The sequence below is a fragment of the Notechis scutatus genome, chromosome 8 (assembly GCF_049901735.1).
Source record: "Notechis scutatus isolate UNSWTSFEM ecotype Mainland chromosome 8, rNotScu1.2, whole genome shotgun sequence".
Taxonomy (NCBI): domain Eukaryota; kingdom Metazoa; phylum Chordata; class Lepidosauria; order Squamata; family Elapidae; genus Notechis; species Notechis scutatus.
In genome coordinates, this window is record NC_142016.1 from 4,736,551 (window position 1) to 4,762,617 (window position 26,067).

Sequence of the window (26,067 nt, forward strand, 5' to 3'; positions counted from 1 at the left end):
TTGGGGTGGGGGGAAAATAATGGAGGTTGCCATGTTAGTTTGTGCTCCGTACAGGTAGCCCTCAACTTATGACCACACCTGAGCCCAAAATTTTCTGTTACCAAGTGAGACAATTGTTATATGAATTTTGTCCCACTTTGTGACCTTCTTGCTACAGTTTAAATGAATCACTGCAATTGCTAAGTTAGTAGCAATAGCAACTTAGATTGATATACCGTTTCACAGTGCTTTACCGCCCTCTCTAAGCAGTTTACAGAGTCAGTATTTTGCCGCCCCCCCCCCAACAATCTGGATCCTCATTTTACCAACCTTGAAAGGAAGGAAGGAAGGCTGAGTCACACTTGAGCCCCATCAGGATTGAACTCTGGAGCTGTGGACAGAGTTTGCCTGCAATATTGCATTCTAACCTCGGTGCCATCAGGGTTCCGTTCTTAAGTGAATCAGGCTTACCAAATTGACTTTGCTTGTCAGAAGGTCGCAAAAGGGGATGGCCCTGGAACCCTGCAACCATCATAAATATGAACCAGTTGCCAAGCACCTGGATTTTGACCATGTGACCATGAGGATGCTGCAACAGATGTAACTGTGAAAAATGGACATACATCACTTTTTTCGGTGCTGGTGTAATGAACTGTTGTAAGTCAAGGACTAGCTGTATGCAGAGCCCATGCTAAAGAATGTTTCACCTTTGTAAATGATATGGTGAATCCATGCTTTCTACTGAAGGTTGAAAAAGAATGCCAAGATTTGCTTCAGAAGATAGGGTTTGCCATCCACTTCTGTTGACTAGCCCATTAACTTCAATGGGGCAGAATCAATGGAAGAAATAAAATGCCTATTCTACCATTTTGCTTCCGGAGGCAGAAATGTGTATGGGCAGGATGTAGGGGAAGCAATTGACAAAAGCAACCTGATGCCAAGGCAATGCAAATGTTTCCACTGTTGTGCTTTAGTTGCAGCATCACATGGAGTACAAAAAGGAAGAGCTTTGGGGATCTTTCTGAGCTTGGTTGTTTTCTTGCAGATATTTTATTACCAAACTCGGTAATATCATCAGTGCTGGGAGGGAGTATTCTTGGTAGTTCCTTGATTAGGCTGTTGTTTATTGTTAACTGTTTGTCTGAATTGGTTGCTTCTTGAATGGAGCATTGTATATTTCTTGATTGTTGATTGTTGGTCTTGATTGTTGGCCTGGTATTAATCTTGGTGTTAATCTCTGATTATCTGGGTATTGTTTGCTATTCAGGGGATATTTTGTTGTTTTTGTTTACTTTTTGTCTTTTTATTGTCTCCTTTGAATAGTATGTAGATGTTGTTTATCTCTATGTGTCTGTTGATGGCTGATTTGTCTGACTGTTCATCAGAGCTTGCATCATGGAGGTGTAACACTACGTTAACATTTTGAGAAATGCACTGAGCTCTGTGGATGTCTGAGGGTGAGACCAGTAGGTGGCTTATATTTTGCTTGCACTTGATTTAGGGAGGTGTGCACTCAACTGAAATTAGAGGAACCCAAGTCATTCTATTAAAGAGGCTAGTCACCGTTTGATAAAAATCCAGTGATGAAAGCCACATTCATCTCCATCTGCAGGGATGTGAGATGAAGGCCAAGCCTGCTGAATTATTTTACACTGGCCAATTTTGGCTTGCTTTGAGGGCTGAAACACCCCCCCCCCAAAAAAAAAAAACAAAAAAAAAAACTTGAGCATAAATATCCCTTTGATTAGTGGGCAAGGGAAGTGAGGGGAGATTTCTTCAAATTTCTCCAGTGGAGGAAAATGTCCTGAGACCATTTCTCAAAGATAGGACTTTCCAGTTAGCAGAGAGGACGGGAGTTAGTCTTGGTCTCCATTTTACTTGGTTTTTTCATCCTTCCTGTGCATTTTTCCTGTTTCTCCATCAAGTTTTGAAATGTCTTACAAAAGCTCATTCAAAAATCTGTACGTGTTTTCTGTGCTCAGCTATCTTTGTATACATAGTTTTATATGTTCTTTTTCTAATATTATGCATCATTGAATAGCTGTATTGTGGTTCAAGAAGTCACATTACCAAATTAAGGGGGGAAACTATGTTGATTTGCCGGAAGCAGCTGAAGTAACTTCCTAATAAACTGCAAAGTGAATGGATTTCTCTTTTACTTTTAAATGTTGTCTTTCATCTTTACAACTGCTGTCCTTTTTTCCAGAGTTTTATTAATGATTATTCAGTGATTCAGTGATTATGCAGTGTTGATTATTCACTAGTTCATAACCACAATCCAATGCCATTAAAACCTGTCCAATTTCATTCCTAAAAGATCTCAAGATTTTGAGATGGTTCTTCTTTAACAGTCCATATGTTGCCTAGTAATGCTGGGTTGTTTGAAACAAAATCAAGATATTTTTTTCTCTTTTGTAACCAAAAAAGCAGGACCTTTTCTTGGCTGTATTCCATCACTCATGCATTAGAGCTGGTATGAAAACTATACTAAATCCACAGTGTGGCACAAAGAGCCTTTTAAAATTCTGCACCAAATTTGAGGGCAGAGAAATCAGGTGAGCTTCTAAATTTCTCTAAGAAAAGAGAAAAGTTCCATCAATCACAGTAGGGAAAGATGGCCACATGCATGCACACGCACATACCCCTAGTGGCATCAAGAATATCAGAATAGAAAAGTTCAGGGTTGAATATTTTCCCCTGCAATTTATTTGAAATAAGTGAACCCGGATAGTCTGTAGCTTGTTGGAGAGAGGATGGTACAAAGTAAGTGTTGGAAATAACATCAGAATATCCATTAATCCATCCATCCATCGAAAGATCTCCAAAATTCTCTTTTCCCTTGTAAGAATTTTTAAAGCAAATTCTTTTCAAAAATGAAATGTAAAACAGTAGGTGTCAATTGTTCCAACTTGGTCAGTTGGGAAAGAAGGACTCCTGGCCCATGATTAGCCAAAAGTATGCTTTATTAAAGCTAAAGCGGTTACAGAAGAGGCAAAGCCGGACCTGAGATTTTTGCGTGCAAAAAATACAATTAGCTTTCCCTTGTTCCCACCCTCCCCAACACCCCCAGTTATCAGGCAATGTCCAATCAGGTGTTAACAAATTGTTTGGGGGAAAAGTCCCTTTCTTCCCGCTCCACGTTCTTTTGGTGTAACCTTGACATTGCTGGTGCTTCTCATGGGTTGGTACTGCTTGGTTTCGATTCCTCTGAGTTCCACCCTGTGTCCCTTCCCTGACTGCTCCTTCCCCCCATTACTGGTGTCAGGCTGTTTATGTGCATAGCTTAGCAGAATGGCATCCGTGACTGTAGACCTTACAAGGAGTATCCATGGTAAGCAGGAAAGGGAGTATAAAATGGGGTCAAGACCATCCAACCATCAGATGGATACTGTTCCATAAAGTGGTTACTGTCATAGAGAAGGCCCCTATCCTGGATCCAAACCAGTGACCCTGTTTAACAGAGGGGTCCTGGAGGAAGTCTACTTTGCCTGATGGGGTGGGCAGGTCTGCTTTGATCTGGTGGGATGAGCAGAGGGAGAGACAGGTGGTCCTGCAAATAATCTGGTTTTGAGGGCTTTCTAAGTGATGACCAATACTTTGACTTGCCTACTAGAAACCACTGCAGCTTGCAAAGCGGTGGTGTTGCATAGATGTACCATGTGCACCCAAAACTGCATGTGCCATTTTCTGCTTGACCAATTACAGCTTCTGAACGCTCTTCAAGAGCTGCCCCATGTGTAGTGTGCTGTAGTAGTCCAACTGGGAGGTGATTTATTTCATCCCTTTAAAAAAACCAGATTTTGATTTGCCAAAGGCAGAACTTCTGGGCTGCTTTAGAGACTCTGCTTTCTGCCAAGCTTAACCCTTGCCCTCCTTTTTCTTAGATATTCTCACCAAGGAGAGCAACAGCTTCACTCATTCACTGTCTGGTGCCAGAATCAAATCTGCCTCATTTTTTCCCCCCACAAATACACAAACTTGAAAAGAAGCTGAAGAGATGAAGGAGAGAAAATCCATTTTTTAGGAAGGAATGGGAGACAAGCCGAATAAAGAAAATGCATGTGATTGATGTGGTGTGTGGGAGACCCTGGGTAGCAAGAGCATCAAAGTGTGAATTGATGGATGGAGAGCAGGTGGGCTGCCTGTTGTCTAAAGAGAAGCATAAGTCAAATCTGCTAACAAGCACCTCCCAGGGATGCCAGAACAGAGGCACTTGTTGAACCAAGGAAGTGTGTCTGTGTGTGAGAGAGAGAATAAAAATAGGGGAAGGGGGTACTTTGCTAGAAGCAAGGATGAGCAAGCAATTGAGAAGTGGACAGATCTTTTGTGTAGAGCCAACCTGATCATGAGGTTTTGGGCAGTCCCTGGGAGATCCTCAGCCATGGAAGCTATCTATTTAGTTTTGATCTGCTCATTGTCTCCCTGCTTAGTCCACAGTGTAGTTGTCTGGGGGAAGCAAAGAAGAGAAGGGTGAGCTATGGAGAACTCTGGTGGCACAGTGGTTAAGTGTGCAATATTGCAGGAATTCTGGGAATTGCCCATCTTAAAGTTACTAAGATTGAGAAACAATGAAGTATTTAGACTTCTCAGTAATCTCATTAAGCTCAGCATGAGACATGCAATTCAGTCTCCCAGTGTGTTTTTTAACCTGTTTTTAAAAATCAGGAAAAAAATATTCCAAATATTCATACACATACTATCTTCAAACATATGGAGACTTGTATGTATCTTTTCCTGTTTTATGTAATTGTGAGCATAAATTTCAGAGAAACTGTTTTTTTAATGGAAATTGTGCTTCTTCCGTTCCATTTACAGACTGGTAAAATTCCCTGATGTAAGTTTCTTTAGCACAAACTTTTTCATTCCAAGCTCTTTTTTAATTGTAAGTTCTGCTGTGTGAATGCAGCTTTCCAAAGGTTGGTAAGGTACTTTGTGAGGTGATAAGTGACACTTTGAAGGGCCAGCTAAGCAAATTCCCCTCCATCGAAAGCAAGCACAGGTAGTCCTCGAATTATGACCACAATTGGGGCCAGAATTTCCACTGTAAAGCAAGACGGTTAAAGTGAGCTGCATCCAATTTATAATTGCTTTTCCTGCAGCAGTTTAGTGAATCATGAAGTTGTAAAGTGAATCTGTCTTCTCCAATTGACTCGCATCCCACTTGTGTCAGAAACACCGAGGCACTTCCAGTTTGAAAGGATTAGCTGGTGGCATCACCATTGCCGGGGGGGATGCCCAGTTGGGGGGTCCTTTTGTGTTCCCGGGAGGAGCTGGAGCCAAGGAAAGGAGCTCACTCCATTGACATGGCAGCACCTGGCTCACTCAATCCCATGGAAGCACCTGGGTCTCAAGGCTTTCTGCTTGTCAATCCAGTGTCCTAACTACACAAGCCACTGTGTTCCTTGGTCCCGTTGACTTTGCTTGATGGAAGCCAGCTGGGAAAGTCACAAACAGCAATCACACGACCTAAGGGCACTGCAAATATTGTAAATACAATCTGGCTGCCAAGTGCCTGAACTTTGATCACATGACCATGGGGATGCTGCAAGAGTAGTGATATGACCAGTTGTAGGTCACTTTTTAAATGCCGTTATAATTTTGAATGGTTGATAAACGAAAGGCTTTAAGTCGAGAACTACCTCTATATCAGGTGCATATTTCAATATATTCCCATGAGCCCAGGATGCTGCAACCATTGTAAATACATGCCAGTTGCCTAGTCCCTGAATTTTGATCATGGGATCATGGGACTTTGTAACTGTTATAAGCATGAGGACTAGTGAAAAGTCACTTTTTCCAATGCCATCATAACAGTTGCTAAGCAAATGGTTGTAAGAGAACCAGTGTATTACAAACAATGGGTCACCCAGTGTTTCTTAATAGCAAAGTGTGTTTGGGGACGGGCAATTTATGGCTCCAGTTTGGTTGTTTCTCCTTTGTGGCTTATATGGACTGGGGTTGATACAAAATGGCATACAGAAGTGTGACCAATTATTTTAGGGAAAATCTCTCTTGAGTCAAGTTTGTGTCCTGGTGACCTCCTGCACACATTTATGAAAGTGGGTTTTTGTTTTTTTCAAGATTAGGAAAGTGTTGTCTCTTTTCAAAGGCTAGACTTCCTAGTCTACACTGCAGCCCTGAGATTCCTTCATGGTGTCCCATCCAAAAAGTAACTTGATCTGATTTGCTGAGCTTTCTCAAGATCAACAAAAGATAATGCAAGGAATCCAAAGGGCCACTAAGAGAGATTTTGTTTCAGTCCCAAGTTTTTGATCAAATATGCTGCTTTTGGGAAGGTGCTATGACAACAGAAGCAATACCATATCAGACACGAAAATAATTTGCAACCTACAGATCTGAAAATTCCTTAAAATGAGCAGTCTTGCTTATTAAAAGGAAGGGAAAAAAGCTTAGGTTTCAGAGAGAGAGAGAATGAGAGGGAGAGAGAAGAGAGAGAGAGAGAGAAACATCCTTATATTTTTCTTGAACTGATGAGAACAGTGTTACTATAATGAACACAAAAATAATTATGCATCAGCACGGAACAATAACACGGTTAAAACATCTTGCCCAAGTTTCTTTCTAATATAAAGAAAAGGAGAAACAAACAAACAAGCAAAAGATTACTGCAAAGATGAAATAAGGCAGGAAATTGTTGTACCTAATGGAAAGTATGTGAAACTCAACAAGCATGTTCTGCAAAACCAAAGGAGATGTTTACTTTTTCAAGTTCAACAAAGATCAGCCAGCAATTAACCTGCCATCTGCTGTGACTTATGCCAGAGAACCCAGGAGGGTTAAAAAAAAAGTCAATATTGCAGCCACAGCCATATAAACGAAGCCCCACCCATTTTTTATGTTTATTGTAGGTGGGGCCTTGATTTATGGCTGTGACTACCATGTTGATGTTTTGACCCACTCCTGAGGACACCACCAATTTGCACCTTGAGTGGAAAAAAATCCAACTAATACATTCAGAGAAACTCTTTGGTTTCATATTGTGCTAATGATGCATCAACTGCATCCACCCACCCACCCATCCATCCATCCTTCTATCCATCCATCCATATCTATCTATCTATCTATCTATCTATCTATCTATCTATCTATCTATCTATCTGTCTGTCTGTCTGTCTGTCTGTCTGTCTGTCTGTCTGTCTGTCTGTCTGTCTGTCTGTCTGTCTGTCTGTCTGTCTGTCTGTCTGTCTGTCTGTCTATCTATCTATCTATCTATCTATCTATCTATCTATCTATCTATCTATCTATCTATCTATCTATCTATCTATCTATCTCATCTATGTCAAACCACATTATTCAGTCTGTTCAATTGCTGGTTTAGCTGATGTTTGCTGTTCTTGGCCTGAATACAATGAGACCCAATTCTTCTTCAAAAAAAGCTTCCAATTTCTCCTTTGTTCCTTGTGGGGCTGCAATAGTTAAACTCATTAGGTTAAACTAATCTCTCTGAATACCTGCTATTTTCTCCGGAAGAGAAACTGCCAGAAGCTATCGCAAAGCAAAGATTTTATGACTTTTAGCCTGTAATATTGTTATTTCTCTCTTCTTTTCCTAGGAGGTGAGAGCCTCTGGGAAGGTTGCTATGAAAGGAGATCAAGGAGAAAAGGTGAGCTACATAAGGAAGATTTAATGGAACCTCCAGTTGTCCTATTAATTTTATTTATTCATGTACTGCAGCTTCTATGCTGTTCCATTCAAACAGGACTTTGAGCAACCTACATTATTTGATATAAGAAAATTAAAATAATAATCAATACAACAAAAAGAACATCCCCAATGCCCGAGGAGCAACCATCAGCATACACAAATCAATATCAGGAGAGTTCTCATAACAAGTCTGGTTCCAAGTTGTCTGGAACAGCCAGGTTTCAATACTTCCTCAAAAACCAACAGAGTCGGGGGGAGGGTTTTCAATCTAACTTTGGGGGAGGATCCGCCCTAGAAAAGGGGGTGGATTACTGAGAAGACTTTTCACTACAATCCTGAAAGAGAATGGAAGCGGATCATCCTTCTCCGTCTTATTTGGTGGAAAGAAGCCACTGGCAGAAGGTGGTTCTACTGTTATCCAGGTCCCCAAATCAAGTAGTTGTGCCTTTGGAAAGAGAGTTGATATGATCTGGTAGCTTTAAAAAGGTCTCCAAGCAAGGATATGCCCTTCTCAATGAAGAGAATAACAGAATAATAGAATTGGAAGGGACTTTGGAGGTCTTCTAATCCAATTCCCCTGCTTTGGAGGAGACCTTGCACCATTTTAGACTAACCTCCGGAAGTTATGAATGCTCCAAACACTGGAAGCTTTAAAGAAGAGATTGGACAACTATTTGTCTGAAATAGATTGGGGTTTCCTGCCTGAGCAGAGGGTTGGACTAGAAGATCTCTAAGGTCCCTTCCATCTCTGTTATTTTGTTATTCTGTTATTAAATAGTTGTCCAATCTCTTCTTAAAATCCTCCATTGATGGAGGACCCACAACTTCTGAAGGCAAGTAATTTCTGACTTTCTTTGGTATAGATAAAACCCTAAAAATCAATGACACTTTGAACTAGAATAAACTATAACAAACAGTACTTCTATCATCACAAACTAGCCTAATCATCAAGACCAAAAGTTAAAATTTCATTGATTTCAGCTTCAAGGAAAAAAATCCAAGAGTAGTTTCCAAGGGCAAATGAAGCTAGACAAAGTCTTTTCTTTAATCAAAGCAGTCAATTTTGACATCTCTGCCAATTCCATCAATTTCACCCTCCATTCTTGTGTGAATGTATGTGGGTCCTTCCATCTCTGCATGTACTGAAGCCTTGCTGCTCTGGCTTGTGAACATCTAAGGAGGAACATAAGCCTTCTCATTGTCTCTGGTCAACTGGACACAGAGGATATTAACCCTTCCATGTCCATCCTGGCTCCTGACATAGAGACAGAATCCTAGAATGGCTCTTCGAAGAAGGAGATGGCCTCATACAACTTTCTACATTCTTTTTGTTTATTTCCCATGGCTTCCAATATGTTTTCACCCCATGTTTCTGTTGTATAAAGAGAGAAACAGAGAGCGTGTTGTAGTGGTGAAGATCCCATGTTCTAGTCCATCTTCAGTCAGAAGCACCCTGAAAGAGTTTGGGCAACTAAGCCCAAGGTCCAGAGTGATCTAGTGGTGAAAGTGCTAGACTATGAATGAGGAGACTGAGGTTCTACTCTTCTCTTAAGCTGATAAAAAATATTGCACATATCCCTCTCTTTAGGGCCCCAATCTGGAAATGGAGGAAGTATAGATTCAGGAGAACTCATCATTCCCAGTTTCCTTCCATCCTCTCTGAGTCAGATCCCAGCACTTCCATCTGTGAAAATCTTGGTGAGGAAAGGTCACCTACATGGTTTTCCTATAGGAAGAACTGTCAGTAGAATTATCTCCACCCCATCCTAGCCTTAACTGCAAATAAAGGTAGTTGTTGATTATTGTTGAAAAGCCAGTAGTAATCAACCAGTAGGGTAGAGATCAGTCTAATTTGGGGGGGGGGAGGAATGATTCTCCAGAGAAAATGGTGGTGGGGAATGGTGCTCCAGAGAAAGGGGTGCATGACTGAGAAGTCTTGTCCCCACAGACCCTGAAGATGACATTCCTTAAAAGCATTGCAAGAGATTACCCTTCCCAACCTTATTGTGTTGCCAGTATGATTAGTACAATTACTAAGACTGTTTTTTCCTATTACTAGAAGACTGAGGGGATTACAGTTAAATTAGGGACACTGAACCGTAGCTTAATAACCTGACTTCCAAATTATACTTACAATTATTTATTTATGATCCCAGGCTAATAAAACCAATTGCTCTTTATTTCTGAAGTTTGATTCCAATTCTTCCTATATCGCAACACTGAGATGGAGAAAGCCATTTTGTACCAAGCAAATTGAAAATTTATCTTTCTATCATCTATCTATCTATCTATCTATCTATCTATCTATCTATCTATCTATCTATCTATCTATCTATCTATCTCTATCTCTCCAATCCATCCATCTAATGTGAAGGAAAAGGGAAATTATCCATACATCCATCTATCGCTCTATATCTGTCTATTGTGAAGGAAAAGAGAATATGTCTGTCTGTCTGTCTGTCTATCTATCATCCACTCTATCTAGTTTTTAGTTCTGTTGTACACCACCCTGAGTCACTTATTTATATATAGGTGGCTATATACATTTGAGCAATTAAATAGATAGATAGATAGATAGATAGATAGATAGATAGATAGATAGATAGATAGATAGATAGATAGATAGATAGATAGATAGATAAAAATGAGTTGAATGTGTAAAATAACCCTACTTTGGAAAGTAGTTCAGTTTCTTGAGTCAGTATGGATGGTGGAGGGCCCTAAATATTGTAAAAACAGAAATTCCGTAAAATGTCCTTTTCCCCATCTCCGGCTGGTTTCAACCGTGCACCAGGCCTACAGCCCCCCTCCCCCCCATCAAAAGGCGCCTTGTGGCAGCTTTTCTTGAAAGCTGTGCAGATGCTAATCCTTTCCTGGCCAGCTTTGAACAAACAATTTCTTCGTGGTGTTTTTCCACTGTTCCATACATCCGTGCTCCCTATGCCTGAAAGGAAGCAAGCAGTGCTGGCGCTCTTATGCACCGTTAGGAATTATCAATCTCATAAGTTTTAACGTACTATTCATGTGCAATTTCCTAACTCCAAACATTATAGGGGTTGCAGTAGCTGCCAGCATGGATATTGCTATTGGTTTGAACTCAGCTTTTCTACTGAATCTACTTCATCTTGGGCCCTGCCTAGATATAGCCATACAATTCTCCAAAGCCACATTCTGTTGAGTGCATCACACTTCATCTCAAAGGTAGCTTTCTGTGCCCCAGAATTCTTCTCCTACTCAGGCTAAAATTGGATTGCAAGAAGGATTTCCAGATTCATTTCCACTCTTAATTGTAATAAAGTCATATTGCTCTGTAATACTCAGGCGGCGTTATTAGATACTTTTCGCATGACATTTTAGTAGAAAACAAGAGCTATCAGAAGACATTGCTACCTATCCATTCTACAGTGGAGTCTAATTTGGAAGATTGCGAATTCTAGTTTCATTAAAATCCCTGGCCATTTTCTTTTACCCCTTGGCTGTTCTACAAAATGAATTCTCATTTACATTCGAACAGGCTAAATAAGTTTATAACAGGGGGTGGTTTTTCCAGGACCTCAGATTATAACAAGAACTCTGCTTTTGATTTTATGTTGCTTTATAAAATGATCTCAGATCGTTTCCGAGTTAATTCAAATAATGCTTTGGAAATTTCAGCCCTACCAGAATTACTTTCTTTTAAGAAAATAACAACCTTGTCTGGATGCCTTAAGTCTTAGGCATCCTTGTGAGGACTGGTGGAACTTACAAATGGAAAATGCATCTGGAAACAGATCCTATTGAAAATACAACTAGTCCTCCTTTACTGATTGTTCGCAGTTATAACGGTGATAAAAAAGTAACTTTGTAGCCAGTTCTCTCATTTGCAGCCTTGATATGTCTGCAAAGGAAAGGAAAGCTGAACTTAGATCATAAGCACAATTGTGGTTTCTGTCATGCCCCTGTCAGAATCTGATTTGGAGGTGGAGTCTGAGCAGCTGACAGGGTGTGGGAGTATGGCTCCCTTGGCTGTGGAAGAAAATGGGGAAGGGCAAAGGGCGGCTGGGCAGAGGTAGAGCAAGGGAGAGAGAATTTGGAGGAAAACCCAGGCCTACCCCCTCTTCATCCTAGGGCATGCAGGGAGGAACGGAGAAGAGAGCAACATGGGTTGCATGGCTTACAGGGGAGGAAAGGGCCCTGATTCCCTTCATTAGCTGCAGCTGGGAACACAGTGTTTAAAAAGGAAAGCTACGCACAGCAACTTGTTGGAAGCAAATCGTGAGTTATCTTTTATTGTCGAGGCTTACCTGGGTTCCTGGTGTCTTCCCAACTGTGTATGTTTTGCTGGGCTTTCAAGTCTGCAATTCCTTCTCCTGCCCTGTCAAGTTAATTACTGCAGCGTGGTTTGTGTGGGTTTTTATTTACAGTTTGTATGTATTTTGTTTTTGGACTGACTTTCCTCCACTTAAAGACTGTTTGTGGGAGAGTTTTTTCTCCAACTGAAGGTAACCTGGACATTGGAAGCAAAGTTGGAGGTATTAAAGGGACAATTCTTGCTTATTTGACTGTGTTGCCTTTGTGGCACACCCCTTTGGGTCATCACAGTTTCATTTAGCAACCTCTTTGCTTAACAAGTTGTGGTTAATAAGGACTACTTGTACAGATTAGAACTTGAGTTTGGACGTGCTTCCCGTTGGGTACATCTGAGTGCCCAATCCAGTATATCTAAATCTATATTGAAATTTGCATCTAATAGGCAGGTAGTCCTCTTCTTATAATCATTTCTTTAGCGACCGTTCAAACTTACAACAGCACCCCACAATCATGTGATCAAAATTCGAGTGCCTGACAACCAATATATATTTATGATGGTTGAAATGTCCGGGGTCATTTGTTCGCCATTTGCGACCTTCCCACCCAGCTTCCAATAAGCAAATTCAGTGAGCAAAACCTGATTTACTTAACAACCAGATAATTCACTGAATAACCGCAGTGCTTCGGTTAATAACCGTGACAAAAAGGTCATAAAACTGGGTGTGGCTGACTTAACAACCTCCTTGTTTAGCAACAAAATTTCTGATCCCAATTGAAGTGAGGACAAGCTAAAAGTGCAAGGATTGAAGGTAGTCTTTGACCTTTCTGCCAGAGAGCAGAAAAATAGAAAGAAGAAATACAGAAGCAGCTATCCCATGATAGGGACATGATAGAGAGATATTGCTTCCCTAGTGTCTGCCACATATGCTTTCTGGCAGCAGGTGTGCCAATTGGGACTCTAAGTCAGGGGTCTCCAAACTTAGCCACTCGTGGACTTCAACTCTCAGAAGTACTCAGACAAGCCATGCTGAAGTCCACAAGTCTTAAAGTTTTTCTAAGGGCAGTAAAAAATTTCCCTCTGAAGTTCTGGTTTTGGCTTCTAGGCAGCTTCCCCTCCCTTGGGGAAAATCTTCCACTTTACTGGTTTGTTGGGAGGAAACTGTGGTGAAACCACACTGCCTCGCTTCTCACATTTGTTTTTAGCTGCAGCCAGAATTTGGCCAGGGAACAGGGCTGTTGCCTGACAGACAACCGAGTTATTTTCCTGACATCTCTAACAGAGCCATTCTACTGAATCCCACTGAATCAAGTACTACTCCCAAGCCTGCAGGAACTTAGCAACAGGCTAAGTTGTCCACATTTCATTTTATACCTAGGAAGGCAGGGGGTGGGTGGGAGGGAAATGGGATTCAAGTGAAACATTTCATAATGCGTTTTATTTTTATTACTATTTTGACCCAGGCACTTCACTCACTGGACCATTTTAAAAAGTGCTCAAACAGCCCAAGGCTGATTGCTTGGATTTTATTTGTATTCTTATTTTAGCACCCATTATAAGAATGCCCTTGTGGTTCATAGGTGGATGGCCAAGTTAATAGTTCCTGTACATTTGTATGCTTCTAGGAATGGATTATGCAATAGACATCTTTTAAAAAAAAAATGGGGAGGGGGCACAGTATTTTACCAGGGGGAAACAGCTCCTAACGCAAGATGACCGAAGATCTTCTAAAAGGCATAATAAGTCTGCATGTTGAGGAGGAAGAGGAGCGTTCCCATCCAGTAGCTTTTTAGGACTTGTGTAAAAGACAATTTGCTCTAAAACGAAGGCGTGGAAGAAGAGGTTCAATAAATTGGGACATTGCCCCAAATAATCTAAACCTTTAAATGCAGATATTTTAAAAAAAACTACGTAGGGCTGCATATCCTCAATTAGGTCTCAAAGATGCTTTTTCAAAAGGCAAAGGGACTTTGTTTTTCCTGAAGGTGTTTCGCTTCTCATTCAAGAAGCTTCTTCAGTTCTGACTGAATGGTGAAAGATGGAAGGCTTAGTTTGAAAGTGGGTTCAAAGAGGCCCTCTACATTAAGATTGAAAAGCCCCCTCTCAACAGAGAGAAGGAATATGACACCCCCTATCTCCTGTCTACAACACAGTCCTTTCTACAGGTCCAAGAAGGCTCCACACACCAGTGGTGGGATTCATTATTTTTTTTTACTACTGGTTCTGTGGATGTGTCTTGGTGGGCATGGCAGGGGAAAGATACTGCAAAATCCCCCTTCCCTCCCCACCCCCCTAACCTGATTTCCAGCTCTGTTCTCTTGTGCAGGGCAACAAAAGGAGACCCAGCCGATCAGCTGGGACTCAATGGGAGGCAGAGAAGAGATGTTAGCAGGGCCAGTCAGAGGTGGGATTTGCCGGTTCTCTGAACTACTCAAATTTTCTACTATTGCTGAATACCACCTCTGCCACACACCCATTTGCACTATTAAGGTGACACTGAGGACACAGATAAACCTCCAAGTGATCTCAACAACTCTCATAAAGTGTGCTAACAACCAGATGACTGCAAGGAATATATATCCTTCCATCCTCCACCATTCCACCATTCAGACAGAACTGAAGAATGTTTTTAGATGAGAAGCGAAATGTCTTCAAGGAAAAACAAAGTCCAGTTGCCTTTTGAAAAAGCACCTTTAGGACAACCATGATCTGGATGATGACAATCCAAGAGTATCTTAACACAAAGGTTTGACCAAGACCAAAAGGAATGCCCGTATTTTCCCAAGTGTACAGGTCTTCCTTGACTGACAATCACAATTAACCCCAAAATTTATGTTGCTAATTAAGACACCTGTTAAGTGAGTTTTGCCCCCGTTTTATGACCTTTCTTGCCACAATAGTTAACTGAACCATTGCACTTATTAAATTAGCAACATAGTTGTAAAGTGAATCATTGGCTTTGCTTATTAGAAGGACACAAAAAGTGATCACATGATCCTGTGACTCTGCAACCATCATAAATATAAGCCAGTTGCTATGCGTGCAGATTTTGATTATGTGACCCTGGGGATGCTGCAAGTGAGAAAAATGGTCATAGGTCTCTTTTTTCAGTTCTGTTGTTAGTGAATGGTCATTAAACAAATGGTTATAAGTTGAGGACTACCTGTATAAGCTTTCAATGTTGCAGTAATTCCATCTGGTTCATTTCCTGTTTCATGATTGCTGCTTTTCTTTTTTTTGCAGTGTCCTCCATGTGAGAAGATATCATCATATGCAAATGTAAGTAAGAGGTGCATGTTCCTATCACTCTGAGATTCCAACATACTTTCAATGAATCTGCCCCTTGGATGTTAGCTTGAACTGACACTCAATTGAACTTGTAATTTCAATAAGCAATGTTTGGCTTTTTAACACCCCGTGGTCCTTCTCTTAAAAGTCCTCGACTTATAAGCTATCAAGCTCCAGCTTTCTCAATCAACACTGTAATTGTCCATGCTAGCTGGGAATTCTGAAAGTTGGGACCTTAGAGTAGTGTTTCTCAACCTTGGCCACCTGAAGATGAATGGACTTCAACTCTCAGAATTCCCCAATCAGCAGGTTGGCAGAGGAATTTTGGAAGTTAAAGTTTACCCATTTTAAAGTTGCCAAAATTTAGAAACACTGTTGTAGAGAGTAGGGAAGCTATGATCTCAAAGAATCACTTAGTAGAAATTCTTGAAGAAACAAGACAGAAGATAGGGGACGTCTCAAGAAGGCAGAGGAAGCTGATAGATAACGGAATAATCTTGGAGGTCTTCTAGTCCAACCTTCTCTTCAAGCAGGAGACTCTATACCATCTGGGGCTAATTCAGACAAATGGTAGGTGGAAGGCATTCCTGATGTTCTGACTGTGGCCATCAGAATATTTGGAACAGCTGTTAATTGTCCCACAAGGACTAAATTCAAATCATGGCCTACAGAACTTGGGCGCAAAATGCTGATTGCAATGCCAGAAATGAGACTGTAAGAGTAAACAATAATAATGAAGGTGGGGGAGAGTCAAGCATCTTGGGTCACATAGCGCTTTTCTTCTTTATTGAATAACCATAGCTAACCTTCATGTCCTTGGAATGAGACAGAAAAGTTTTCTGAGTCAACCTTAATGTTGACAAGTTTTTCTTCCTGGCAAGTCTACTGTAAGAGTGGACAACTTTGGATTGCTCCACGGATTTTTTTATTATTTTTGGACCACTGGGCCCGCAGAAGATGACTTGGTAATGAAAAGGATATTCTGGGATTTCCGTTTAATTTATATTAGGGCTTGCAGCTCAAAATGTTAGTGCTCCTCCTCTCCAAAAAGCAGGACAATTGCCCACTGTCTTTCAGCCAGTCTTCTTAGTAGCTCTTCCAAGGTCCTGTCATTGCTTGCAGTCCTTCAAGAAAGTCTTCTTCTAAATGTTTTTGCTTTAGGGTGGAGCTTAAAGCAAGACACAGGACCAAAGGAAGAATGGCAACTCTAGCAGGGAAAGTAAACCCAAGCTTTAAAATAATTTGGGGGAGTTTTGGCAGGGGGAGGGGGAAATGACCAATTACTAGTGCAATGCAATTCCAGAACAGATGTTATCTGACCATTAAGGGACATTAGCCAGTCATTCACATGTTCACAGTCAAAGGGGGTCATTTATGCCATCCAGCGAAACTTACTGCTCTGCACAGAAATCCAAATTAGAGGTTTTCCAACAGATGGCTGCCCAGCCTTAGCTTAAATACATTCTGTGAAAGAGAATCCAATGCTTCCCTTGGTGCTTAATTCCAAATTGTTTTTACTATTAGAAAGTTTTTGCCTATTGCTGAATGAAAACCTTCACTACCTAATTACTCCACGTCCTGCATTCTGACATAGAACAACCTCGATGATTATTTTGGCCATATTTTTTCAAGAATTTCATAGAATCACGGGGCTTTGAAGGTCTTCTTCTCAAATCCTCTGCCCAAGGCCTTATACCACCCTGAACAAATGGCTGTCCAAGCCTTTCTTAAAAATCTCCAGCAATGGAGAACCCACAATTCCAGGAGGCAAGTTTGATTGATTAATTTGATTAATTGTTATTTTGATTAATTATTGATTAATTGTTTTCAATTCTTCCTTTTTTCCAAACTGGATCTCTCTCTGATGAACCCATTGCTTCTTGTTCTGCTCTTAAGTGCACTGGAGAATAAGTCAACCTCCCTTCCCATGTGACAGCCCTTCAAGTAGGTCTCCCCTAAACCTTCTCTTAGGCTTTGACATGCCCAGTTCCCTTAGCTATTCATCATAAAATTTAGCTTCTAGACCCCTTACTGTCTTTGCTGCTCTTCTCTGCACTCTTTCTGGGGCATCGGCATCTTTTCTGTATCACTATAATGAGAACTGGATGCAGAATTCCAAGTGTAGTGCAGTGTAGAGCAGTGCTATCACTCCTTGTGGTTTTTAAGGGTTCTTTTAGATCCCTCCATGATCTTCTCCTCTCATGGTCAAAAAAGCAGGGCTACTTCAATGCCTCTTCCCAGAGCTTATTTTCTACTTCCCTGATCATTCTTGTTGTCTCCAGCATGAGGTGTGACATCAAGATGCTCAAGTTGCCATTTGCCCTCCTTATCCCCCAACATGGACACATGTGCTTGGACATCCCTGCTTAGGAATACAAGTAGTCCTCAACTTACAACAGTTCATTTAGTGACCGTTCAAAGTTACAACGGCACTGAAAAAAGTGAACTATCACCGTTTTTCACAGTTACAACTTTTGCAGCATCCCCATGATCATGTGATCAAAATTGAGATGCTTGGCAACTAGTTCATATTTATGACTGTTGTGATCCCCTTCTGCAGCCTTCTCATGAGCAAAGTCCATGGGGAAGCCAGATTCACTTAACAACCAGGTTACTAACTTACAGTTGCAGTACTGCAATGATTGACTTAGCAACCTTGGCAAGAAAGGTTGCAAAAATGGGGCAAAACTCACTTAACAAATATCTCACTTAAACAACAGAAATGTTGGGCTCAATTGTGGTCATAAGTCAAGGAGTACCTGTATAAGCAGGGATGTCCATAAATCCCCCAGTCTGAGTTTGATACCTGGGAAGATTGTAGAAGACTCGTTATGATTCACTGTATAACGAGTTGACAACAATGTGCCAATTATCAGAAATCAGCACAGATAAATGTGTACTTATCTGTTGTTTTGAACTGGTAACTTCCTTAGTAGAATGTGGGAATGTTGTAGACATAATATGTCTTGATTTCAGCATAGCATTTAACAATGTACCCTTTAATCCTAGATACGTGGCATGACAAGTAGATATATAGGAGGCTCAAAAGTTGCACCCTGCTTCCTCATCAAATTCAAGTGAGGCACTGAAAGGAGTTCCACAATCCCGGTTCTTTCATATCCCTTTTGAGAGATAAGGACATTGTACACCATCCTCCAATCATCTCTCACCTGCTCCAGATTTTCTTAAAATAATATATAAAGGTTCGATCAAACCATCAGCAAGTTCTTCCAATATTCTTGCATATACTTCATGTAGTTCTGATTATTTGAATTTTCATAGTAAATAGGTATTCTCCAATGACGATGCTCAAACATCAAACATTTCTCATGAGCATTTATCAATCTCAGTCTTCAAACTTTTCCTTCATCCTGTATTTTGCAATGGTTTCGTGAGATATATTCTTCCTTTTCAGAGATGCCATGAGAAAATGTGGCTTATTGGTTGCCAGTATGTTTCCTGCCCCAGTGTAAGCTCTTGGTGCTAATTTTAGAGCCCTGGGACTCTTTTCTCATGTATCTGTCCAAAGTCTTTGTTCAACATTAGTGGTTCCTCCTCCAGATTTTCCTTCCTGTCGCTTGCCCTATCAGGCACAATACATCAGAAGCAAGATGGTTCAAATACTATAGATATATTGCATGCTGTCTACAAAAATCTGAATTACTAGTAGTCAAGGCAAATTGGTGGTAGATAAGAGTCAATGGAATTCAAGGTAGGCTGGGCTTGGATCTCTTGTGCGTGTAAAACTGATGACACACTTGACTCCTCCCTCAGGCACTCCTCCCTCAGGCCTGGTCATCTCCTTCATCTCCTTCTTTATACCCTCAAGGGATTTAGATGATGGTGGAACTGATTAGTACAACATTATTCGTTTATTTATTTATTTATTTATTTATTTATTTGTTTGTTTGTTTGTTTGTTTGTTTGTTTGTTTATTTATCATGCTGCCCATCTGCCCTATAAAGTAATTCTGGGCAGCCCTCACCAAAGAGAATTGATGTCCATTTAGCATTAGCTTAAACTCTCGGCAGCTTTGCATTCAGTTTAATTTTAAGGGCCTAATTTTGTGCTCGGCTAGAGAATTTTATCTTCTCTGGTCTATCAACCATTGCATATTTGGGGGTGGGGTTGTTTGTTTGTTTGCCCTAATATTTTAATAACCTTTGTTCAAGTTTGCTCAATAACTTTCGTGTTGGGCAGCTTAGACAAATTAAAAACACTGCAGCCCTTTTCCAAACAGTCAGGACTCCCAGTTGTAGCAAGAAGTGACTGCAACTGAACGAGAAATGAGGTTGAGCAACCACATTACCTACTGTGAATAATGGTGAAATCATCGGACCTCTCCATACACAGAGTGTCACAAGACCCAGCCATGTCCTTAGATCTTTTTTCTCTTTTGGCAGCTCGCCTCTGCTGACTCAAAAGAATTAGCAGCAGCTGCAGAACTGTAACCCTCAATGGATCATTGATTCATCCATTGATTAAATTGTGCCTGCATCCCAGCCACACATCTCTTTCCCGGAACCTAGTTTTCTGTCTTCTTCCTCTGTGGAAGTTGACTTGATTTCTAGAAATTTCTCACATTCATAGGTTTGAGGTCATGTGTCTTCCACAAATCATTGTCCACATCCTCCCACCCTCACCCACCTCTTCTGCTCCTTTCTGGCTTGCATCTATCAGTAACATCTGGACGGCTGAAGAAAACTCAGATGGCTTCCAGATGTCAGTAAACATTCCTATGGCAACTGCTGAAGGATGACAGGAGAAAGAGGCAAGAGAGGATTGCAGGAGGACTCATCTTTGCATTGCCCATTTTCCTTCCACGAATGGTGGCTGCCTAGTGGTTACACAGGCATTTGTGGAGGGGGAATCCCAGGGACAAAGTGGTGCTTTTATGACTTTCCCAAAGACCCTTGGGATCATCTTGGCAGGCATGGTGACATGGACCTTCAACTTGAACTTGTGGGGAAAAGTTGTAATCTCATCACTTCCAACAGAAATATTATTTTTCCTGAATATGTGTCCATCTAGTTCAGGATTAGCCAGAGGCTAATATTGGTTCTCCCTGCATTCAGATAAGGAAAAGGCTTTTAGATATGCCAGGAGACATCGGGGGTTAAACCTGGAGTTTTCTGCCTGCTAGTGAGGGCTCTGCTACAGAGCTATGGATTTTGTCAAGTTAGAAACCCTTTTTTTTTCCAAGAGTCGAAAAGAAATATTTGGACCCAGGCCACTTACCTGGTTCAAAAACTTATCTTCCATTAAGATTGGCATCCAAAAGTATAGGAATCTCTTAATCTTATTCCCCTCACGCTTTTTTTTTTTTTTCTAAGTTAGAGGTTTAGACTCCGGGCTGAAATCAGGTTCAAAATATACACAGGACGTTTTGTGTGTGGGTTGTGAGATAAGCCAAGAAGATTTTAGCCAATATTTTTGATATTTTCGATAGCTGCTGCTGGCCATCCAAGGAAGATAGAAGAGACCAAAAAATTGAGTAACAACAATAACAATAGTAATAAATCTTGGAACATTACCTTTAACATCATCATCAAGTTACAACATCAGGTCCTTGTGGGAAATTTGATAGGTGGATGAAAAAGCCATACCCATCTGGCTGACTGTGCAACCAGCCACAATAATATCATTTCCTAGTTGGTTATCATGATCTTCTCCAATATTTTATAATCTTGGAAGCCACCTAGAGGCACTGGCATCAGGCAGTTTCTGTATTTGCTAAACAAACAACTGCAAAGCCAAATTTCTACCTACTGAGCAGTTTTGCAGCCCCAAGCGAATGGGGACTTTAATAAGCCATTAGCAGGCCACCCCTGGCTAACTGCACGAGCCTTCTGAACTGTGTCTCTCTGCTACATTGAAGTCAAATCTCATGCCCCAAGTCTTCTCTTCGTTTGTACATCACGCCCATTTCTTATTAACAGAGCAAAAAATGAGAAAGTTGATTTGAGTGTTTTTGTTGATTGTTTTGAGTTTGGTTGCTGCTGGGCGGGCAGCCAAAGAGCTAGGAAGCAGCAAGAGGAAGAACAACTCCATCAATCAACTTCCCTATGATGAAAAAAAAGGCTTTCTGCACGTGAGAACGTCTGGAAGAGCAAGAGGCTGTCGGCTGGGTTACTTGCTGCTGCTGTGCCAGAGACACTAAAATTGCTCCTCTGCTTATGAAAGGAGAGGGCATGAAAGAAGAGGAACCATTCCAACCATAGCACCAGGTGCCTTGGAATATGCTCTGCGGCTTTATCCCATATTGATCTCTTCCATTTATAGCAAAAAAGTAACCCAGGCTCATGATCAGCCTGGCAACTAAATGTAGATTGGTTCACATTTCCCGTAGCTACTTACGGTTGCAAAAATTGGACCATGAAATAGCTAGACAGGAGGAAAATCGACTCATTCAAGCTGTGATGATGGAGAAGGCACCTGTGCATTCCTTGGACAGTGGAGATGACACACAAACAAGTGCTGGAGGATATAAAACCAGACCTATTGCCCAAAGGTAAAATCACAAAATTCTGCCTTACTTATTTTGGTCATGTCATGCAAACATACACACTGGAAAAAGCAGTTATGCTCAGCATGGTCAATGGTGAAAGGAAACGAAGCTGCCAAAACACATGGTGGCTAATCACCATCAAAGCCGACACCAGCCAGAACATAAAACACCTGAAGATCACACAAGATCAGAAAATGTGAAGAGACTTGGTCCATAGAATTGCTGAGAATTCGGCATAATTGAATGGATAGGACCATTTATTTATTTGTTTGATTTTTATTCTAATTATCTCCCTCCACCAAAGGCAGGCTAGAAGTCATTGTTTCCTGGTGATTGACCAAAATCCACCCAGCCAGCTTTCAATCCTAAAACAGGACTAGGACTCATAGTCATCTCATTTCTAGACCAGCACCTTAACCACTTAGACAGCTCTCATCATCATCATGGTCCATACACTCCACCAACTGATGGAGAACAATTCAAACCAGTACCAAATTAAAAAGGGTTATTAAAAGACAGAAGGGTCAAAAATAAGTGTTGCCCATCTTTGTCTGCACTTGGAAACTAAGCAGGATCAGATCTTATTTACAAATATGTGGAAAGTCAGAAAAATCTTGACAGTGATAGTGGTAATCTCCTTCTCTCCCAGTTGCATCCATAAAGTCAGCAGGAAATTACTGACTTCAGAACAGACATCAAGAAGAGATGTGGTTGACTCAAAAGAGACTTGGGATTATTAAAGATAGAAATGATAATGATAGTAATCTAATGGTATGTTGATTAGATAGTAATCTAACGGTATGTTGGAATGATCTTGGGAGATGGGAGTGGGAAGAGATGCTGCCTAGGGAATAGTCAGATTAGAGAAGGCATAGCTTGCAGATGCATAATGGGTGGAGAAAGAGATTCAGGAGGAATACACCATTCCAAGTTCTCAGGCTGTAAAGATGATAGTAGGAGATTTGTACTTTCAGACTTGCAAAGATTCTGTTAATGTAGCCTTACAGTAAAATAGAATTAACTCATCTGGTTGTGATTCCTACCTAGTTTCCCTGGGAAGGCTGATATCATTCTCCACCCGTTATGTAGCTGTGAGCTTTCTCCTTTTTTATCTGACCATTGCCTAAGCAGCATCTCCCCGCCCCTCATCTCCCAAGGTCGTTCCCCCATATCATTACATATTAGTAAAAATGTATTTAATTAAAGCAGGCGGAAGCAGCAGATGAGGCATTCAATAACATATTTTATTATTCATGAAGTCAGTGCCTGACATATTGTGATCCATCGGTGAAAGGCCAGAGAGAAAAGGCTGTTAAACTGGCTGCCGGGGTGCAGGGAGTCCCATTGATTTAGAGGCAGCGTTTGATGAAAGCCCTTCTTCTTAATTCCAATGAAACCAACTCTGCCATAGTAGGATGTAGAGTAGTGCTTGTCCATTAGAAATTAAGGTTTGAGCTGAAAAGCGAGGAGGAGGTTCTGAAGGGATCGTAGACCCTAGTCCATTTTCAGCTAAGCCCCGTAGGTGGGACTCACCGCCATCTCTATAAAACCCAGCAAAATAAACCAGGCAGGGATCTGACAAGATAACCACCTTTTGCAAGAAGTATGTTTGTATGGTGCATGGCACATCCTGCGAAGGTCTCCCGCAATGTCTTATTTTGGGTCTAGGACAATTTGCTACGGCCAACTTGCCATGACCACCTCGCTAAGGCCATCTTGCCATAGTCAACTCACCAAGGCAAATTGTCCCATTCTGCCCCTTCCTTGCAAAGAACTGCTGATCTTATTAGATCTGCCAACATACAGATAATCCTCAATTTAAGACCACAACTGAGAGCAGAATTTCTGTTGTTAAGCAAAGCAGTTGTTAAGTGAGCTGCACCCAATTTTATCACCTTTTTGCCACCATTGTGATTGCACGATCATTGCAGTTGTTAAGTGAGACATGCAGTCATGAAGTTGGCCTGGCAAGTCACAAATGGTGAATGCACATCCCCAGGTGGTTGCAACCATTGTAAATACATGTCAAGTTCCAAGTGTTTGCATTTTGATGGCAGGTGCTGGAACGGTTTCAAGTGTGAGGGCTGGTTGTAAGTCACTTTTTTCAATGCTGTTGTAGCTTCAAATGGGCACTAAAAGAATGTGACCTTGTGATACTTGTATCCCCAAAGATTTAAGTGTTCTTAGTAACATAGAGAGAAAGAGGGCAACCTTACTGGATTTATATTGTACATCCTCACTAAGATGTTGTAAACCCATCAACCTTCTCATTATGTTTAGGACTGATTGTAGTTTTCTAAGGATTTTCACAGTTAACTCCATGTAGATAAAGATATAGTTTACTGGTTCCTTTATCAACACATCTCTATGGTTTTCTTAGCAAAAAGACATTTTCATTTTCTTTCAGCTTTTTTTAAATAAGTAATTTACATTTCTGGAATTTATAGAAAGAGAGAGAGAGAGTGTGCAAAATATACAATAACAAATAACAAGAATAAATATAGAAAATAAGAAATAGCAATACAAAAAAAAGAAACTGAAAAACAAACAAAACACACAATTGTGTCTTCTACCCTTCTTCCTATCGAGGACTTATCATCTTAGAACTTTTCTGCTGCCTCTTCATTTCATTTTTAATCCCCCATCTGTTTGTTCTTCTATTCTTTCAGAAAAAGTCCAGATAAGGCTTCCTGTCTTTGAAAAAAAAAAACATTGTTTTTGCTCTGATCAAACTGGCCACTTTTGCCATTTTTGCAAATTCAGTTAATTTTATCATCCAATCTTCCACTGTAGGCATTTCACTGCTTTTCTGACTTTTTGCTTACTACAAGCTTCCCCAAACCCCAAAAACTTTAACCTTAGACTGTCTACTATTGACCTCACCCCCTTCCTAAGAGGCCTGTAGGGGGTGTGCATAAGCGCACCAACGTGCCTACCATCCCTGTCCTATTGTTTCTTTTTATTTTTCTTATAATTCAAAACTATATTCAAAACTATATTTATTCTTGTACCTGTATCTTGTAAGTGATTGACAAATCAAATTAAAAAAAAAAATACTAAAGTGTGAGGGGATGGACAAAAAAAAAAAATTCCTGGAACTTCACTGCCTCTCCATCCAGAGGTGGTTCAGGACCAATACTGCTTGGCTCTCTGGGGATCAGCCAAGACCAGAAAGGTACAGAGCTCCATTCCAGATGTTAATGAGGCATTCAATGTAGACATGAATGGCTTCTTTTTCTTCCATGCCGCAGAGGGGAAAAAAATCGTACCTTTCCCACAGGGGTTTTCCTGCAAGCATCTGGCTGGCAGTTGTGGTCGGAAAAGAGAACCATTTTGGTTCAATCCCACAAAATTACACTTCCGCTCTGAATCTGACAGGCCGTCTTTCAATTATGGAAAAGAACCATTTCAAGAGTTAAACCAAATCTTCTTCTGAGCTTTCTAGCTGACTCAGTGCAACGAGTTCTAGCATTTGCAAAAGTAGCTGCCTCAGGACCTGGTTTTCTTTGGGCAGTCAAAGTTTAGTCAGCTAATTTATTTTTCTTTTTTTGGGGGAGGGATTTTTTGGCCAGGAGGGGCAAAGAGAGGCAGAGGTATGCTACTATACCTCTGCAGAATATTTGAGCCCCGCTTTTTGTCGAATGAAAATGATGAATTTAGTGAAAATGATGAATTATCAACCCTTTGAGGTTGACCACACCAGGAAACAGAAACCTCCTGAACTTCTGCAACTCGGTTTTACAGGCAGTCCTCCACTTATGACCACAATTGGGTCCAAAACTCTCTTGCTAAGTGAGACATTTGTTAAATGATTTTTCCCCATTTTATGACCTTTCTTGCCACAGTTGTTATCACTGAATTACTGAGGTTGTTAAGTAAGTAACACGGTTGTTAAGCAAATTTGGTTTCCCCCTTGCTTGTCAGAAGGTTGCAAAAGGCGATCACGTGACCTCAGGACACTGAAACCGTCATAAATATGAGTCAGTTTCCAACTCTCTGGATTTTGATCGCGTGAGCCTGGGGATGCTGCAATGGTCGTAAGTGTAACAAATGGTCATAAGTCGCTGTTTTCAATGAGGAGGTAACTTTGAACAGTCACTAAACGAACTGTTGTAAGTCGAGGACTACTTGTATTTATGCAGACACTAACAGCAGAATCTTGAAAATAATAGCAGAGTTTCTCTTGCTCTTATTTTATTCCAGGGAGAACCGATCTTGTCTTTTTTTTTGTACTTTCCTCTTTTTCTGGGTGAAGATTGTGTTTTATTAATATTTTCCCCGTAACTTATTTTAGGGCAGCCATCTCTCTACAGGTAGTCCTCAACTTACAACTGGTCAC

The 26,067-nt window shown here is 40.8% G+C and overlaps 1 protein-coding gene across 6 annotated transcripts in view; it reads left to right on the forward strand.

The window, feature by feature from the left end:
• Nucleotides 1–26,067, forward strand: part of COL16A1 (collagen type XVI alpha 1 chain) — a 234,413-nt gene that overhangs the window by 81,936 nt on the left and 126,410 nt on the right. For all 6 annotated transcript variants that reach the window (XM_087970506.1, XM_087970507.1, XM_087970509.1 and 3 more), the window contains exons 9-10: nt 7,553–7,603; nt 15,176–15,211. In XM_087970506.1, the coding sequence (XP_087826632.1) occupies nt 7,553–7,603; nt 15,176–15,211 (87 nt within the window). The remainder of the gene's footprint in view (nt 1–7,552; nt 7,604–15,175; nt 15,212–26,067) is intronic.